General features: G+C 38.4%; 1 protein-coding gene across 1 annotated transcript in view; it reads right to left on the reverse strand.

Annotated features, from left to right (window-relative positions):
* The window catches only part of SLC30A9 (solute carrier family 30 member 9), a 68,846-nt gene that overhangs the window by 12,754 nt on the left and 38,607 nt on the right, over positions 1-17,485 (reverse strand). The window contains exons 12-17 of the mRNA XM_067531284.1: positions 17,267-17,306; positions 16,381-16,452; positions 15,803-15,910; positions 13,619-13,784; positions 6,054-6,183; positions 2,835-2,948 (exon numbers count right to left, since the gene is read on the reverse strand). Coding sequence (XP_067387385.1) covers positions 2,835-2,948; positions 6,054-6,183; positions 13,619-13,784; positions 15,803-15,910; positions 16,381-16,452; positions 17,267-17,306 — 630 coding nt within the window. The remainder of the gene's footprint in view (positions 1-2,834; positions 2,949-6,053; positions 6,184-13,618; positions 13,785-15,802; positions 15,911-16,380; positions 16,453-17,266; positions 17,307-17,485) is intronic.

Here is a 17,485-nt window from a genome sequence, read left to right on the forward strand (position 1 = left end):
CTTTGACATGGGGCCTTGCTGACCTGGCCTCTTATGCTCATTGGCCACTGCTACTACAAGCGACCCTGGTGGGGGATGAGTATAGAAGTATTAATGGTCCTTGGAAGGTACAAAATATTTTCTCTCTACCCTCTTTGCAGTTGGAGGCAGGGAAACTGAGGATCTGCCACAGTATCGTTGTTGTGTCATGAATGGTCTTTATTAGTGGCAATGCTACCCTGGATGGGCCCTCAGGGGCTAAAATATCTACTATAGGGTCTGTATTATCGGAGACCTCAATTTGGAGTGCCAAATTCTGCGCCACCCTCCTCAAGAGTTCCTGATGGGCTCTGTTGTCATCTGCAACTGGTGCCATTGAGGACCCCACAACTGCTTCATCTAGGGACAAAGACAATGATGCTCTAATCGGGGAACTCTCTTAACCTTTTCTCCCAGATGGTCCCGCGGTATCAGTTCCTCAAACTTGGTGCCAGGGCCAACACAGAGCTCGATGCCAGGCATGGTGTTGTATTCGGTGCCAGTTTCAGTATCAAGTGGTAGCACGTCCTCCAATAAAGGTGGATGATATCTGCTCTTGGAGGAAAGTGATAGCAGCTGTCCTGATTGTGACCCTTGAGCCTGATGGAACGCCCAACAGTTCCAAAAAGGCCACCGAGCTGGCATTTGCCACTGCAGCAGCCAAGGCATGGAGAAGGGCTAACCAGTCTCAATCCTCCGGTGTCGCCTCGCTGACCAGTGTCGGCATCGCCTAGAGGTGTAGGACTCCGCTTCAGAGTTGAAGCTTGACAATTTACTCCTTGGGGACCAGGGTGGTGTGGCTCCCCATTGGTGCCAGAAAGTAGTGCCAGGGAGATCACGACCACAGCATCATAGCCGGCTTTCCCCTGGATGGCACCGGTGACCTGGTGTCTGGAGCACACTCGCACCTGGGAAGGGACAGCAGTGCTGTGATCCTTATCACCTCCCTGGCCACTTCAAACATCTCCGGTGTGGAGGGGAGCTGTAGGTCCACCTAGCGGGTCTCCCTGGGCAGGGAGTCCAAAGGCACTGGACTCAACAGACCCCTTCCCAGGGCCAGAGTTAACGGTACAGCAACTGAGGGTGCAGCACTTGAGTGGCTCGACATGGGTCGCACTCCGCTTGAGTCCTTACACCCCATTGTTTTGGATGTCAGCAAGCACCCTCATCTGTCTTCCTCTGCTTCTTACAAGGTACAAGGGAATGTGAGTGGTGTCGTGTCCATGAGGTGTCCCTCGGTGCCAGTCCTTCCTTGGCGCAGCCTCTCTTATGGACTCTGGTGCGTTCCGCATTGAAGCCAACTTACTACGTGTCAACTTAGCTATGCTCGGCAAGTGCAGCCAGAGAGCAGCCTCCATTAGGATGAACTTCAAATTCTGGTTCCTCTCCTTCTTTGTCTTAGGGCAGAATCCCTTGCAGATCTTATAACAATCCCTCTGACGGGTCTCCCAGAGACACTTTGGACAAGTAGTATGGGGATCGCTACTAGGCATGGGCTTTTTGCAAGCCACACAAGGTTTAAAGCTGGGGGATCGAGGCATGCCCCCTGCCCTGGGGAAGGGAAAATAGGACTCTGCTTATCGGGGTTATCTAACTAAATTAACTATAACTACAAACTAACTTTAACTATTTGCTTTAGTTTACCAAATAGTTTGATTTACTATTTACAGGTATCAGTTAAGACAACCACTAGGAAGACGCTTGCAAAGCAAAAGAATATGGATGTTCCAGCGACCATCATGGGTGATGAGAAGGAACTGAAGGAGCGGGGCGTTGGCAGGGCCCTAATACAGCACCACGAAGGTGCAACTCCAGGGGGCTCCAGAGCCAACCCTACAGATACCACTGGGGAAAAATCTTCCGGCAACTGTGCACACAGCGTGCAAACACCTACTTGGAATTGACATGAGCAAGCACTCGAAGAAGAACTATTGATACAAAACCAGAGTTACGCCACAACTGTCTGACTAGATCTCTATCTCAGCCCAATAATACCATTCTAGAATTTGAAATTCCAAAGACAAAGAGTGTTAAAGACTTGGGGAAACATTTAACTTACAGGCTCTTGTGATGAATCTATCAATTTATAAAGTTTCAGTTTGGTGTAATGGACAGACCACAAGCTAAATGAAAATAAAAGCACGCCACGCCTACCCACCACAACTTCTCAGGTGAGATTTTAATAGCCACAACGGAACAACAAGGATGACACTCCTTTGCTGTGCTAACTGAAAGATATTTAAATCTTGAATTGAAAAAAGGATGGATGCCTGTTTATGTGTCTATTAAAGTTGTGTCACACAGTAGAGCAATAGTGGCAATGTGGGATACTCTGTTTTGCCAGGCGCAAAACAAAACAAAAAAGGTGAAATAATTGGAGCCCTCTTCATATGCAGTGAAATCACTTTTGACACAATATTAAGTGTATAGTTAAAAAAAACATTTAAAAATTGCTTCTCCTTACAACTGATGTAGGAGTTCAGGGCCCTAATAATGACTTGACATTTGGAGACCACTGTGCCATTTTTCACAGAACACAAACAGGTAATATTCCATAGGAAATGGAATCAATAAGCAGTAATGATCTTAGAACGGTAAATGACTTGGACAGAAACAGAACAAAACACACCATGCAAACTACACATGTCAAACGGACCCAGGGCAAGATAAATGCTTGTTTTCAAGGTTCAATGAAACTTTTAACTAAAGTCTGAAATTTGTCCCTGCTTTTCTTAAGGATATAACAACAAAGCCCCTAATATCAGCAAATTAGGGGCATTCAGATTGACTACTTATTTTTACCAGCTGAATATTACCTTTAGCTCCTTTTCAAGCCGATCTACTTCAGCTCCCAGTGTGTCAATGATATTCTCTCCATGTTTAAGCATGAAGGCTTCTAATTCCTCAAGAGTCTTCACCTGCTGAATTTCCTGTCAAGAAATGCAATTTGAGAAATTGGAAGGGAAAGTAAAAACACAAAGCAAAAACAAGAAACACAAGCAACTGTCAACTGTGTGACTAAATATGAAAAATATCTTCATGTTTCCTAATGAACAGCCATTTTCCAAGGACCTGGGCTTATTTATTATTCATGATTTTTCAGGGCAGTGAAGATGAAGGACACGAGGAATGTAAAAACGTAGATGGGGTGGAAGACAGCTGCCAATAAACCTGCATTATGTACATACACGTTTTCACTTTTTCCTTTATTCACAAACTAGGTTTAGAGAATTGCACTTTGTCTTTCCAAAAAGTCATCTCTTCAAAAAGTTAGTAAATCTCTGTTTCCTCCTAGCAAGACAGAGCAGCTTCTCCTTTCCTATTCTCTCCTCTCATTCTCTCTCAAAAACATAAGGCCAGAATGAACCACCAGGACCATATAGTTTGACCTCTTGCATAACACAGGCTACAGAACTTCCTCAACATCATTCCTGTTTGAACAATAGAACATCGTGTAGAGAAACACCCATCTTGATTTTAAAATTGACACTGATGGAGAATCCACCACAACCCTTGGTAAATTGTTCCAATGATTAATTACCCTCACTGTTAAAAATGTACACCTTACTTCCAGTCTGAATTTGTCTAGCTTCAACTTCCAGCCACTGGATCTTGTGATACTCTTTTCTGCTAGACTGAAGAGGTTGTTATCTGTTCTCTATGTAGGAACTTATAAACTGTGATCAAGACACTGCTTAGCCTTTTTTTTGTTAAGCTAAAATTACTCTAGGAACGCCAACCCAGAAGGTATGTTTTCTAATCCTTTAATCATACTTGTGGCTCTTTTCTGAACCCTCTTCAATTTATCAATATCTCTTCTTGAATTATGCACACCAAAACTTGGCACACATTCCAGCAGTGGTCTCACCAGTGCCAAATATAGACGTAATATTATCTCCCGCCCCTTATTCTGTATTCCCCCGTTTATATATCCAAGGATTGCATTAGCCCTTTTTGGCCACAGCATTGCACTGGGATCTCACATTCAGATTATCCACCATGCCCCCAAGTCTTTTTCAGTCACTGCTTCCCAGAATAAAGTCCCCCATCCTGTAAGTATGGCCTACATTCTTTGTTTCTAGATATATAAGGGCATATTTGACTGTATTAAAATGCATACTTGGTTTGCCTGTTCCCAGTTTATCATGCAATCCAGATCATTCTATATCAGTGACCCATCCTCTTCATTATTTACTATTCCTCCAATCTAAATGTCATCTACAAACTTTAGCAGTGATGATTTTGTTTTCTTCCATATCATTGATAAAAATGTTAAACAGCACAGGGACAAGATCCAATCCACTAGAAATATACCCACTTGAAGATAGTTTTCCATTTACAAATACATTGAGACCTATCAGACAGTTTTTAAACCTTTTAATATATGCCATGTTAATTTTTTATCATTCTAGTTTTTTAATCAAAGTATCAGAGAGCCAACTCAACTGCTAACAGAAATCTAAATAAATTATATCAACACTTTTACCTTTATCAACCAAACTTGTAATCTTACCAAAGAAGTAACAAGTTAGTTTGACAGGATCTGTTTTCCATAAACCCATGTTGATTGGCATTAATTATATTAGCCTCCTTTCATTCTTGATTAATCAAGTCCCATATCAGCTGTTCCATATTTTTGCTTGGAATCGATGTCAGACTGACAGACCTATAATTAGCCAAGTTGTCCCGTTTACCCTTTTTAAATATTGGCACATTAGTTTACTTCGAATCTTCTGGAACTTCCACAGTGTTCCAAGACTTATTGAAAATCAACATTAATGGTCCAACAAATTCCTCGGCAAGCACTTTTAAAACTCTTGGATGCAAGTTATCCAGACCTGCTGATTTAAAAATGTGTAACTTTAGTGGTAGCTGTATACTGTGAGTTTCACAGGTGGCAAAGTAACGTTAGTAATACCTAAAGATGCAGCCTACCGGAAATACATATCCTTGGCCCCCAAAAGATCCAAGTAAAACAGCTGTGAACTGAGGCTAGGAGAAGCCAACAGCATACCAAACAGAAGGAAAGAGATTAAGGAAAACAGGATGTAATGCTCTCTGTAGAAATACTAGGCAGACCTCTTCTATAAAGAAAGGAATTTTCACCAAATAATAAAACCCAAGCTAAAAACACTACATAGGAACTACATATGGTATCCCAGGACTAATATGAGTTTTCCTTGGCTGTCTAACATCCAAGCAGAGCTGGCTAGATAATTTTTAACTTGTAATATCACATCCATAGGCAATAAGGCTGCAGTATATTTAAGACAGAAACATTGCATCACTAATATAGACATAGCACAGTACAAGATAAATTGTACTCCTTGGATATACAGCAAGAAAACTATTTAAATGAAACTAAACATTTCCTGAAACAACTCTAAAAACATTGGTTAGTGTCTAAATATCAAGGAGAGGAATAACGTGTTGTATGATCATAAACCAGACTTGAAACCATGCTACCTCTGGCTCTGATCTAAGCCTGCTTAGTTTGTCAGACCTACAATGATCAGTGTTTGAATGAGAGATCTCCAGAAAAAAATCTCAGGGAGTTGCAGAAGTGATGTGGTATTGTCACAGGGGGAACTGGCCCTACCTCCATCTGTCTGGTCTTCCTCTGATTCAGGGTAGTTCTTAGAAAAAGCACTTCAGAGTAAGGAGCTGGGAATTATACAGGCACATTTAGACAGAATAATAATTTGTGAATGTTGGGCAACATCCTACTTATTTCAAATTAGCCCTATAATTTGAACTTGATATAGCAATAGGAAGTAGAAAAAATAACTGGTTTTACTTCCTGTTATACACTACTGCTGCATTTGAGCCTAGAGGGGGAGGCTGATGGTATGATATCTATGTATACTTTGTATCAGTGTGTTAAATATATAAAGCCATCTGGGATCCTTCAGGATGAGGCACTATATAAATGCAAAGTAATATATCCCATCTACTTGCAAATTTTTCTTTTAATATGCTTGATAATGGGAAAGAAAAAAATGCTGGAAGTAACAATATTGCTTTATTAAACATACTTGTAGCAGCTGTTCAATGTCTTGCTTTTCCAGGTAAGAACGAGTCACAACCCGTCCATCAAAGTCTACTTCTGCCTTGAATCTCACTTTGCTCAATCCCATGTCTGTGGCTTTAACATCATGAATTGCTCTGAAATAGATAATTTTAAAAGCTGTGGAACAGTGTAAAGCAAAACCATTAGCTGATCTGAATTCCGGTGTTCACTACAAAGTGTTACAGTACAAAAGATTTTGTAATTACATAAAAGCGATGTTCCCCCTCTTCCCCCATTAGAGCCTTGGAATATTTTCAATTCAAACCCTCTCTTCATTACTACATATTTAGTACTGGTTTAAATATAGTTTTAATGTATCAAGTTTTACAAATATGACTGCTGAGCCTGCAACAATGCATCAAGTTATTTGTGAGACACACAAGATGGCTGAGAACTGATTACAGGAACATTAGTATCTGACACTGGGGCTAATTTGGGTTTCTCCTCTTTGCAGTTAACAGATAACTGTAGATACCAGAAACTTTCCTATTTGTAACTACTGTTCTCTGATAAGTTAATAGATAACCACTCCCACAACTACACTCAAACTCAAAGTTCTAAGTTATCTGCAGCAGGTGTGTGTTTGCTCCTGCCCTGGAACTTAAGTGAGCCTAGTGGCTCAATCACTAGTTCCTTTAGAGCAGTGCTCTTCATTGCAAGGCCTGGGAGCCAGTGGCGGCTCCCATAAACCCCAAGTGTGGTTCCCTGAGTAATTGTTTATATTCCAATTTATTTTATTTTTAACATTAGAATATGTACTGAGCCCAAGTCCGCCTTTTTTACACATCACATTGACCACATGGTACGATGTGCGCCAATAAGTACATCTAAGTATATCCCTAGTATAATAACTATAATATTACCATAGCAACCAATGTGTTAATTTAGTAGTTTATGTGGCTCTCACACTGAAGGTTTTTTGCCAAAGTGGCCCTCGCTTGAAAAATAGTGAAGATCACTGCTTTAGAGCAAGTTAGAAACTCATACATACAGGTATTTTAAAATTATGACTGGGGGAGGTGAAGGGGGCAGTTGTGATCTATGACAACTTAGGTCTTCAATGAACAGCAATTACAGGTAAGTCACTTCCTCTCCTTGACTGCTACCATTTGAAACATCTTCACTTTTGGAGAATAAGGGACAGATTCTCCCCTGTGCAAAGTTATATTTGATGCAGAGGTAAGGTGGGGGACACTATCGGGACCTGGTTACTACACCATGATTTTCAAGCTACCCCAGCCCTGACATGGCAGCTCTAATTTACCACAGGTAACTAGGATCCCTGTAAGACCATAAACCACCCGAAAGTTGCCATTAGGTGAGCTCTGTCCTGTCCCGTCACCAAGCAAACAGCTACACAGCAAGGGTGAGTGGGAAATTTGTGTAGGAGCAGGCACTATTGAGTTTGTGTGACAGATGAAAAGCCCCAGCTGGAGAAGTGCAACCATACTGCATTACCTTTGCTTCAAAACTAGAACCAAAAATCTGGCTCTAAAGCTCCAGGAACATGAGGATCCAAATATTTAAGGATTTTATTATGTGATATGCATGATTCCAGTGAAAGAAGTTTGTAGTTGAGCTTCCTAGGAATTGCCTAGGCTCTATTCAAGGCATTCTCAAAATTAATTTTAGAAAGTTCTCCTCTGCGCCTATGTTAGAATCATGACACTGACTTTTGTCTGCTTTCTTGATAGGAGCATTGATCCAGGTAGGGAGTATGTTACAACTGGTCACAAGCTTAAAAGTCCCTGGAAAAGTATCCAAAACAATGACTCTGGAATTTTAGAATGGTACAGACACATTGATGAACATGAGGTTTGGAACACACGTGCAGTTGTACTGACATATTAACAATGACCATAATGTACCTACAGTTATGCTACTCTTGTGATAGACCTTGCAACTCAAGTAGAAATCAGTGCCTTGCTGAATGAGAGACATAGTCCTCCCAGGAGCCCCCAGCACATAGGAGAAAATGAGGGCCAGAAATGAAATGAAATTCACACAGGTTGATTTATGTTTTGTTTGTTATGCTTTTTGTTTTTAAACTGATTTAAAATGTTTTGGGTCAGTTAAAAACAAAAATATTTCAAATAAGGTCAAACTGATCCAAAGGAAATATTTAATTTAGATTTTCCTCACAGAAAAATTGAACATTTTGGCAAATTCAAAAATTTCCCCAAGGAAAATAAAATACAGTTTTTGCACAATTGAAGTTATGTCAGAAAACCATTGACAGAAAGTTCCCAACCAGCTCTAAATATTTTACATTAATTATTTACATCTCTCTCATATGAAGTCATCAAGTTAATATCGCCTTTGAAATTACAGAAATCCTATTGGCAAAAGTGCTCAAGCACTTTATAAGCAATTATAAAAAAGTCTCCCTTCACACCTGAATGCTGCCTCACTAGAACTAACTTTATTTAATAGGAAAACTAATTTCAGAAGTAGCACACCTATGAGCCAAATGTGAAGGATGTGGGTGGGGGCTGATCTGTATTAATTTATTAATACTATATGTGACCGGGCATGGGAAATGTTTACTGTATAACTATATTGGAATGTTTATTGTGTGCTACTGGGGGTTTATTTAATAGCAAGCTTAACAGGAAAGCAACACAGTGATTCACCTCTTGGTAAATAGGTCAGGATTTACAAAACCATATCTGCACTATTAGCTGTGAAGATGCTAATTCCAAGATCTGGTCAAAGCTGCAGTTGTTTTGCTAAAGCTGGGAATTAATAAATAAAAAGGACGCCAACTAGAGCAGACAGGAGGATGTTAAATACCAGGGGATAAATGTGATACAAACTCAAACTTCATGTTTCATGAACAGATTGAATTGATGTGATGAATAATGTGAAGAGAAATTATTTTTCAGTTGCTTATATATACACACCAATACTAGGAATCTGGGTAACAAGCAAGAAGAATTGGAAAGTTTCACTGATGAGAAGGAATTTGATAAAACTGGCTTTACTGGAATCTGGTGGGGCAATTCATGACAGGAAGGTTAAAATCACTAGTTATAACTTGTTCAGACAAGATAGAGTAAAGAGGTGTTTTGGGGTGGTACTCTACATTAGACACACCATCACCTGTATTATAGTTACAGATAACTCAAAAGCACGGAATCTTGAATGCATATAGTCAATGTGCTAACTAACGAAGCCTTTGTTACAGAATCAAAATAAAGAACAGGATGTGCTATTCCTTAAACACCTGTTTAAAGTATGGAAAGAAAAACTGTGTTGTTATGGGGTACTTATTTGGAAAACATATGCTGGGCAACTCATGCCAGTAGTATTAGTTTCTAAAAATGCCAGATCTAACACAAAAGATATTGGGCCTAACATAAGGTAACTATTTTGGACCTCACTGTGATGGATAAAGATGAATTCATCACTGGACTGGAAGCTGGTGGTTGCCTAGGGACCAGCGATCATGACCTGATTACATTCAATATGGACAGAGAACAGTCCCAACCAGAAATATATATACTTGGTGTTTCACAAGGACTAATTTCCCAAAGATGAAGAAGATCATGAGCAAAATTGATTGGAACATCTTTAAGAAGTTTATTAGATGTTATATCCATGACTCCACAATCAAGAAGAAGGCCACCCTTTGCCCAACTCCATTTGGTTCAGTGGCAAAGTGAAGGAAGCCATTTGTCATATATTGGGGTTTTTATTTCTAACAGCAAAGGGGAGAAATTGATAGCAATCAATATAAATGAGAAGTTATGAAGTGCAGAAAATTCATAAGGAAAGCTGAAGATATCAGGAACAAACCCATGGCTCATGGGCCTAAGGACAATAAGGAGATTTTAAAGTATTAGGAACAAAAGCAATGGTATAGGCCCATTATTAGAGGGAGATGGTAAAATTGTTAATGATGGTACAGAAAAGGCAGAATTCAATAAATATTTCTGTTTTGTATCTAGAGGCATAGAAGGATATTGCACTCACACCATGAGGATGTGAAAGTACTTTCCAGGCAATTAGTAATGGAGAATTATGTTAGACAAATGTTAGACACTAGCATAAACATTTTTAAGTCAGCAGGCCCAAATGACTTGCACCCAAATTTCTTCAAAGAGTTGGCTGAAGAGCTCTCTGGGCTGCTGATGTTAATTTTTAATTGGCCTTGGAATATTGGGGAAATTCCAGAAGACCAAAAAAGTGATAGTGTTGCGCCAATATTCAAAAAGGCAAGTAGGGTACCACAGATAACTATAGGCTGGTTTGCCTCAAATCCCAGGCAACAGAATGAAAAACCTGATACAGGATTCAACTGATAAAGAATTAAAGGCTAAGAATATAATTAACACCAGTCAACCAGGTTTTATGAAAATTTAATCTTGTCACACCTGATTTCATTCTCTGAGGAGACAAAAGTTTGGGTGATAATGGTAACTGCACAGATGTAAAATGCTTAGACTTTTGTAAAATATTTGACTTAGTACCACATGATATTCTGATTAAATAAATAAGTGGCAAATAATTTTGAAGACAGGGCATTCATGCAGAGTGATCTGGATTGCTTGGTAACCTGAGCCCATTCAAACAAAACATATTTTGATACAGCCCACTGCAAAGCTATAAATCTAGGAACAAGGAACACAGGCCATAGCTACAGAATTTAAATTACCAAGGGAAATGGTAGACTGTTCAGCTCTTGATGTCTTCAAATAAAGACTGAATGCTTTTCTGGGATATAAATGTTAGTCAAACAAGTTATTTGGCTCACTATAGGAGTAACTGGGTAAAAGTTAGCAGCCTGTGATATATAGGCAGTCAGAATTGAGTCTAATGATCCCTTCTGGCACGGGCGGGGATCCGAAGGGGTGGGGGGGAGGAACAAGAGAGAGAGGGGAAAAAGGTGGGGTAGTTGCCAGTGAGCTGTTTGCAGAAGAACAGGCTCACAGACACACAGACTGGCCCTGTGAAGGGTGTCTGAAGCAGTTAAGCCTTCCTAACTTCCAGGGGACGGTAAGTCTTGGGGAAGAAATGTATGTGTATGGACTGTTTATTGTGTTAAAATCCTTTTACTCCTATGCTTTGTTGTGTTCTTACTGGTAAGATTAAACAATACTTTGTTTTAAGAAAGCTGTCTGTTCACCATATTCACCACTGGCTACAGCTTCCAAAGGTAAGACTTAGGAGCCCAGTGACACCTGCTGAGAAATCACAGTTAGCCCACAAAGACCCTTTCTAAGAGTGGGGAAAACTGCAGGATTCCATCTCAGCACAGGTAAAGCCAAAAAGCCTAACATTTAATGGGGGGGGGAGACCAGAAAGGAGTCAAAGGTGCTGCTAGTTCTGTAACTGCCACACAACCTATTTTTAACAGTGCTGTTAAAACATCCACCCCCACTCATATTATTGTGTGGCTAACAAAGATTTCATTGTGTTAGTACCTGACATTTGAATTTTCAGATAGGACCTTAAAGATGGGGAGATGTTTTATAAGCAGGGTTCCTAGAACTGACTGACGGTGGTTTTCAAACTGTGGTCAGCAGATCCTTGGGGGTCCACAAACTCTGACTAAGATTTCCAAAGGGGTCCACACCTCCATTTGAAATTTTTTAGGGGTCAACAAATGAAAAAGGGTTGAAAACCACAGCTCTATAACTATAGCAATCTTTACAGGGCATATTATTCAAATTTGTTGTTTGCAACCCAAATGATACAGCACTGTGCTACTACTACAGGAGTACTTGAAATTGAAACTGATTTTTTTGTTGACCAAAACTGACAGTAATATATAAAGATGAACATCAGCTACGAATACACAGACTATGAGAAAAAAATAGCCATGGTAAAGGCTATTGAAAGCAAGGGTCAGAGCTCATGTTTTATAAAAAAGCCTAAAGGGGTTAAAGTACTGGAATTTTAAAATAGATACTGAAAGAGCAAGGAAATATGACTTTGCAGTACATGACTATAATTTTATTCGATGTCCCTTTCCTTCAACATTGTTGTGCCAACTGCTGTAGTTAATAGTATAGTGCATCACAAAACATATTTGAACACTTTATTTCAGCTAAGCCTGAATTCTCCTGTTTGTCAATTCAGTCAGTAAAATTTTTAGCACAGGAAACCAAACCAAGTTTCTGTCAAAACCCTGATCCTACCAAATTAAGACTGCAAAATCAATGAAAGAGAGGTTTCTCTGCTCCCCCCCCCCCCCCATTACTTACTTTTGTTCTTAAACTATTTTTCTCAGTGTAACACTGACAGACTGGTCAACTGGTATGTCACCCATAACAACTTAACAGATATCACTGAAATGGTAAACAAGGCCATTCATAGATAATTATCAGTCATGTTAAGTAGACTAGAAATTTTAATATGTATGCCTGTATTGTTAGAGAATTAAAGGGTAGATGCTAATTGTATTTGTCTGTCTCTTCCTGTATCTTGTTAGAAGTTTAACAATGTGACCTAATTAGCTTGTAGATGCTAAAATTCTGTTCTCATCTCACAATGCCTCATTACTGTATTCTACTGATTCAGAAATCAAAAGCAGGTATCATTTAGAGGGAACTTGTGATGTAATATTATTGTCCTCATTTCTCTTTGAAACTTGTAAATTCCACATTGTAAATCGCCTGTGAACTGTTTGAATGGTTAATTGCCTTATATTAATGAATACCACTAGTTACCTGTGTATCATAGGAAACAGAGATTAGCTTCAAAGTAACAATGTACATTACCTATTTTTCATCCAAGGAAGGCCCTAATATGAGAATGACTTGCTTCAACTATAAAAGAAGCTTCAGGTCTGATCCTCTTTCATCTCAGATCTGCTTAAACTTTGACAGGGAAAATCTAAGTCAAAAGACTGAGTTCTCCAGGTTACTCTGGATTCACTCTGGAATTCTCATGAAAGAATTTGAACGAACTCTGCAAATGGACTGCCTATTGGACATATCACCTTTTAATCTGATTCCAGAAAGACTTTTACAAACCAGCAGCCTCACCGTCTATGCTGTGAAACTGATCCAAGAATTTTACTCATATCTGTCTGTATAATGATCTTTTAACCACAGTTATGCCCTTTTTTCTTTTATTAATAAATCTTAGTTTCAGTTATTTAGGATTGGGTGTAAGCATATATTTTGGTTGGGGCTGAAATATTCATTGACCTGGTGGGCAATGTGCCGGTCTCTTGGGATTGGTAGAACTTTATATATGGTGAGAAAAGGTTTTTAGTGATTATTACTATATTAGACTTGGCTGTCTGGGTGGGAGCCAAAGGCTGGATTGCTTAAAGGGGACTGTAGTTTGGCTTCTTGGTAACCAGTGTGATAATACAGAAACTATTTTGTTACTAGCTTGGTGAACTCTAATTACAGAATAGAATAAACCACCAGTTTTGGGAATTATCTGCCCTATTCCTTGCAGCATACTCACTGTGGCCCCCTCCAGGCACCACGGTCACATTCAGACAAACGCTAGTTTCCTGCTTTTTGATATGCTTGATAAGAGATTTGTATATCATCAAGTTCCTCATCTTACCTTACAGCCGGGTCACTCTCCAGTAACTCAGTAAGTCGCTGTAATTGCTCAGGATGAATGGATCGTCCCAGCAGTGCTTCCGTGTTGGTGTAGATAAGAAAAGCTGATACAGCTCCCAACAAAGTTCCCACACCTAGAGACCCCAGGCTATCATAGTAAGGGTTGCCTACACAAAACACAATTGAAGTTAATTTCAGAGAATATTTCTAAAAAAAGTGTCCAAATAGATAATGCCTTTGTAATATTGAAAAGCATACAGTATATTTTCTCTACACAGGAATTACTGTTTCTTAGAGTATGTACTGATAATTCTGTCCTTTATTTCTGGATGACAAAATAAAGATGAATAAAAAAAATTAAAAAAAACAGAAGATTTAAAGCAAAATCTCATGTTCCCAGATCTGGAAGCCCCACACATTCGCTCCCCAACTTATGAATCTGTAGACTATTTTATTAGGCAATCAAATTTCTGGGCCTGGCATCACGTAAGTAAAAATACCATCAGCATAACCGCTTTCTGTGCTATGTAATGAGTAAAGCCTTCAAAAGCACAAATACCAAGTTAGCAATAAGGTTCACCAATTTGATGGAGAAGAGGGACGAAAACATTACACAATCTTTTTATAAAAACAAGAATCTTTCTGATTTGCCTACAAAACAGGACAGAAGCAGAAATATATCCTGGAATGCATTACAGTACTTACATAATGGGCATTTTACACATTTATTTATATTCACTTTTCTGTCTGCAACACTACATATTTTTACATAGCGTCCTACATATAAAGTTTCACAAAACATTTTATATAGGAGTCAAAGATGTAGCAAAACAAAAAAAGCTGTGAGGCAAATAATTAGTGAAGACCTGTAAAGGAAGGTGCCATGTTTATTCAGTTCTTATTAGATCAATTCCAAAAAAAGCCAATACCCGTTAATGGGCAAATAACCCTCATCTCACAGCATCTGAGCCTCTCTGTTTCTTGCATGGTGGGGAAGGGAGAGCGACAATGCAGAGAATATACACATGCCTTCACACAGCTTCATTCTGCAGATTTTTGGGGGGAGGAGGGGGTTGATCACAATCTATTATACAGATAATTCTATTCTCCTCATGTACCTTGGCAGATGAGGAGTATTTGGGCTATCAAGTATCTTTGGATAACTCCAAAGCTACATCCTGGGGGAAGGGAATAAAATTTCTTCCCTAAACGCTCCCTTCAAGCATAGCCCAGTAACAAGGCTGTGCTGCTGCTGACCAGGATATGAATTTATGTAATCAGACTAGGCAGAAAGTAATTTACATGTTTGACTAGGATAGATTCTCTTTTTATAAAAGGATTCAACCATAACTTGGTTAACTCAAATCCAGTTAAAAGGAAATGACCCACATCATACAAACATTTAGGTTTCCAAGTAATCCCACTGACTTCAATGCAACTACTTGAGTAAGTAAGAGTTTGCATGACTGGGTCCTCAAGTCTTCAGAATAGTAAGGCCATATGATCCTTCAGTAGCAATATTAGAATTGTATAATCTCTCCAATAATAGGGGCTTGAAAAAAAGACATTCAAATATCTCCTAATTTCAAATATCTTCAACTCAATATACTTGAAATAAGATTAGAGAGTAATATACAACTGTGGAAGCTCACCACAGTAAAAGCTTCCTCCAAAAGATCTGCAAAGGGGCAGAGAGATTTTTATTAAAATACACTGTTAGAAAATCATTCAGATTAATCAGTTCTGACAAGAGATTTTAATGCAAGCTTTTTTAAAAGCAATATGAAATATAATTGAATGTCATCATAGAGACAGTATTATTGCAGGAACAGGTGAAAAGCAGAAGTATGTATAATCTTGGTGGCAGCACTTTGCATAAACTGAAGCCTATGTAGTGTGTAATCCACCAGTCATACATCATACAATTATTAGTTTACAAATGATTAATGAATAGATTAAAACAATTAAAATGGCTGACCTCAAATGTGAAAATTTTCTTTTCTTTTCTCACCATCTGACTATTTAGGGTTGGAAGATGGAGAGAGTTCCCATAATCCAAAGGGAAAAGGTGCATACATTTAAAGCAATTATCAAAAGGAGTCAAAAGGTATATTCATACCATGCTTACAAAACATGACTATGTTCTCTCAAATCCAGTCAGCCTCAATTTAAGATTGAATTTTACCTGTTAAAGAAGTCAGTCCCATGCAAGTAGCAGCTAACGTCACACCCAAAACTGCTGCAGCATCCTCCAACAACACCACATTTGTACTGGGATCACGACTCAGCCTGACTGAATATTTAATAAAAAAAATTACACTAATGCTGAAATCTTAGCTTTGTTATACCATTCATAATGTTTTGTACACAGTTCTAACTCTAGTAATATAAAAGATAATATATTTACATATATGTAAAACCCTATACTTTCCAGCTAAACTCTTCCTGTAAGTGTTAATAAATACATAAAATATGGTAAACACCAATTACAGAAGCTTGTCCAGAAGATTTGTAAAACCAATGGGGAATTTATCCTGCAAAATGCAACTACTTTAGTACTCAAATGTCTAAGAAGCATTAAATAAAGCAATAGGTTTTCATCTAATTTGTAAAATACACTTGTTACTAGATTTCATAATCATAAGACTCATGTAAAGCAAGTGAAAACAGGTAATTATACTATTCTTATTTGTATACAAATTCAGGTAATAAATCCTATTGTAAATAATGACACATACCATACTGATATAAAAAGAAACATACCATATTGATAAAATGACAGACCCTTGGCCCGGGCACTCCTTCGAATTTCATTTATAGCAACAAGAAGGGTAGCTGAAACAAAAGTAATATTGTTGCTGAAAATGGTTAGAGGCAAATTGACAGACAGACAGACACAGATGCTCATATCACAGCAAACTAATTATGGTGCTCCTACCAACCATACAATCAACAAATTTCTTTAGTAGATCATGCCCATAAAGTAAAGGGATAAACAAGTTTTGCACACACACAGAGTACAATAACATCTACTTATAAATATAATGTAAATTGTAGTATTATGAATAATTTATAAATTATTTTTTCATGTCTCAAATTTCAGAAAGTACAAATATTTCAAGAATTCTAATCTACACAGTATATAATACCCTAAACCAAAAGTTCTATAAACAAATATCGGTACACAATTACATGTGATTGTCACCAGGAAAGCTTTCTGTCCATCAGTATTGTGAGCAGTGGCAATCCATAAAAAGCAGCCCTTACCCGCATATTCTTCTCTACGTACAAGCCACTGATAAATACTATTGTCACATAACGGTAAAAGGCTCGCTACACACTTTCAGATTACATGCCAGACATTCTTATATGTATTGTTCACGTTCTAGAAAATGAATGAAGACCTAGAATACATGACACTATATTAGTTTCCTTCCTTTGCCTGACAATAAGCAGAAGATCAAACAAGTAAATTAAAAACAACACAAAAGTTTTCCTGAATGTCAATCATCAATGCAATTGTGGATAATAGAGCTCAAACCTTTGCAGTTCTGTAAACAAAAGCTTAATAAACTATCACCACAGACTGCTCAGCCTGCATTATCAGCTTACGAATACAGCAACACAAATATTTCATGACACTGCATACCTCCTTCAGACACCAGTGATCCTGCTAAGATACAATAAGCCTGCAAGTATAAAAAACCACAAGTATTTTGTCATTTTGAATGTATATAGTTTCACATTTATACAGAACCTTTCATCCCAAAATATCACAAGAACTTTACAAACAAGAATCACTTCACCCACAAATGAAACACACCCATCTCTAGAAGACAGAAGATTGAACGACCAAACAGATTATGTA

This window comes from Emydura macquarii, unplaced genomic scaffold (genome assembly GCF_026122565.2).
Source record: "Emydura macquarii macquarii isolate MOO-44397 ecotype Brisbane River unplaced genomic scaffold, CSIRO-AGI_Emac_v2 contig_3128, whole genome shotgun sequence".
Lineage (NCBI taxonomy): Eukaryota > Metazoa > Chordata > Testudines > Chelidae > Emydura > Emydura macquarii.